The sequence below is a fragment of the Cicer arietinum genome, chromosome 3, assembly GCF_000331145.2.
Source record: "Cicer arietinum cultivar CDC Frontier isolate Library 1 chromosome 3, Cicar.CDCFrontier_v2.0, whole genome shotgun sequence".
NCBI classification, from domain to species: domain Eukaryota; kingdom Viridiplantae; phylum Streptophyta; class Magnoliopsida; order Fabales; family Fabaceae; genus Cicer; species Cicer arietinum.
In genome coordinates, this window is record NC_021162.2 from 73,839,913 (window position 1) to 73,842,385 (window position 2,473).

Consider the following 2,473-nt stretch of genomic DNA (forward strand, 5'->3'; position numbering starts at 1 on the left):
TCATTAAATGTCGGTTAAATCGGTTCACTGTTTCGTCCCTCTTCATGATTCCTTTCAACTTGCCTATGGAATGTTATGCCAATAATTGATCCCTCGTCAAACGGCAAAGAGTCGCATAAGCATGATTAATGGACACCACCATCTATCATATTAAAGTTTTAATATGATTTATATATCTATTTCCAATGTTGATTTGATAAAATAAAACATGGCTCATTATAGAGGATTTGAATTGTGAGGGAGAATTCACAAAGGGCCAACTACTCCATGCCATATTTAGCTAAAAATGAAAAATAATATAAATAAATTATTGTTAATTAATTATTGATAATTGTGATAAACTATAAACGATATCTGTATTACAATAAGTGGATTAAGTAGGTAGCACAATTATTTTATATTTTGTTAATTAAGGAAATCGATAAAAGAAATAAAATAAAAAGAAAAAGTTGTGAGTCTATTCCATATTTACAAAAATAGTCATGCAATTTTAAAAATCAAATTTTTTGGTTCATTTTTTCTCTTTTATTGTAGTTTTGGTCTCAAACTAAAATTTTGATTAATGAAATTGTGACTTTTAGTTTTGGGAATCGAAGAAGTCGGATCATTTGCAACCAAATGATTCACCTTTAACCTTGGAAATGTCAACTGAGTGTGGCACCCCCTAGTAATGCATTCAACACTTTGATTGATGCACTCGAGCAATTGGTAGTCATGACCACAACTTTCATCAGACAATTGGTTGACATGAGTATACACGATATCATGCATCAAGTCTTTCAACAGTTAGTTGACATCGTTAAATTCATGGTTCATAGTGGGGCTCAACAAGCAAGGGACTTAGAAGCTAAACAATTCCATAATTCTATAGACAATTAAATCATAGTGACAAGACCTTCACATATTCAATTGAATCTTGTACAACGGGTATCTTCGTCCCTGTGAATTTTTTGCCCAAGACCTTTACCAGAGTTAACCTTGGAGCCAATCAATGGTGAATGATATGTTTATTGAGTCTAATATTTAATTTGGACAAGTACATTTTATTAAAAGGTCAATATGACAAATTAGAATGTCGCAAGTTTTGTCTTATAATAACACTATGCAAGCAAACAATATTCTAATGTTGAAGGATAAACATTTGGTCTCGTAGTAGGAACTTAGAGACCTATCGTTGAATATTTGATTCAGTAGTCACACAAAAATTACACATTTATTTTGACTAGTCCAACAAGATACTTGTCAGGAATTGAAGTATCAGTCCAAACACCTATATATTTGAACCAATCAATACCACTTAGTGCTTATGCGCACTCATAGCTACCCAATCTTAATAATCAAATGGTACTCCAACTCCTATGAGAAATATGTGAAATTAGGTCAAGAACAACCATTAAGAATGTCTTACCTTATATCCAAAACCAAGAAGATTTATAGAACACCATAGATCATGTGTTATCCATGTGATACATAAGATAAATTATTATTTTTTTGTAAAAAAAAAAGACACATATAAAATTAAACATTTGTTGTCATTAAAATTAAATATTCTTCTTTTATTCAGAACATTAAACTAATTAAACCACTTTTTTTCTTATCATATATTGTCAGAGGGAGAATTATATTAGTGTGTTCTGCATTTGATTTTTGTTTCTTTTTCGTCCAACAAAAATATTAGTTTAATTGTTTTCTTGTAAAAAAATAAAAAATACTAGATAGTTAAACCGAAATTCCGTTATATTTAGCGTTTTTGGATGCTCATTATTAACACATTTTCCACGTCACCATTTCAATTCCAAATCATAATTTCGTTTCCAAATTTCAAAGCTAGTCAAGAACTTTCCCCCGCTTTATCCTACGCACTCTTTCTGCTTATCCTGCGCATATTTCACCGGTTACGTAACCAGTCCTATTGAATTTCTGGTATCGCATTTTCTTTCTTAATTTCACTCTTTCTTTAATTTACGATATCAGTTTTTTACACTCTTCATTGCCGAGTTTTTTTTTTTTTTTTTTTTTTATTTCACCGTTTCTTCATGAGATAATTTTTCAATGAATGTTGCATTTTCTTGAAAATCTTGATACCGTTAAAAGTAGATTTTTTCTTCGACAAACTAATTCGTTCTGATTGATTTTTGGTTTGATATATACAATGCAGCAAGATTTTCATGCACGAATCATATGCATGGAATGAATTTTTAATTACTGGTTCAAAACCAAAAACTATATGGTGAATGAATCAATACTACCAGTTGATGTTAATAATTGGACTGAAAAGACTCACAAATAAACTTATATTCATGTTTCAATTTTTAATTTAGACTTTATATTCATGCTAGCTCGAAATTTACCTCGAAATATTTATTGATGGATTTGTGAATTATTATCAGAGGAAAGAATCATGAGTTGTCTCTGCTGTTGTGAAGATAAGGCTGAAAATGAAGCACCAGGTAATTGGCTCATATTAGCTAGA

General features: G+C 30.3%; 1 protein-coding gene across 2 annotated transcripts in view; it reads left to right on the plus strand.

The window, feature by feature from the left end:
• The first annotated feature begins 1,786 nt into the window (after positions 1 to 1,786).
• LOC101512393 (pto-interacting protein 1-like) overlaps positions 1,787 to 2,473 on the plus strand; it is a 4,166-nt gene continuing 3,479 nt past the window's right edge. For both annotated transcript variants that reach the window (XM_073365909.1, XM_004494406.4), the window contains exons 1-2: positions 1,787 to 1,923; positions 2,391 to 2,450. In XM_073365909.1, the coding sequence (XP_073222010.1) occupies positions 2,402 to 2,450 (49 nt within the window). In that variant the 5' untranslated portion in view covers positions 1,787 to 1,923; positions 2,391 to 2,401. The remainder of the gene's footprint in view (positions 1,924 to 2,390; positions 2,451 to 2,473) is intronic.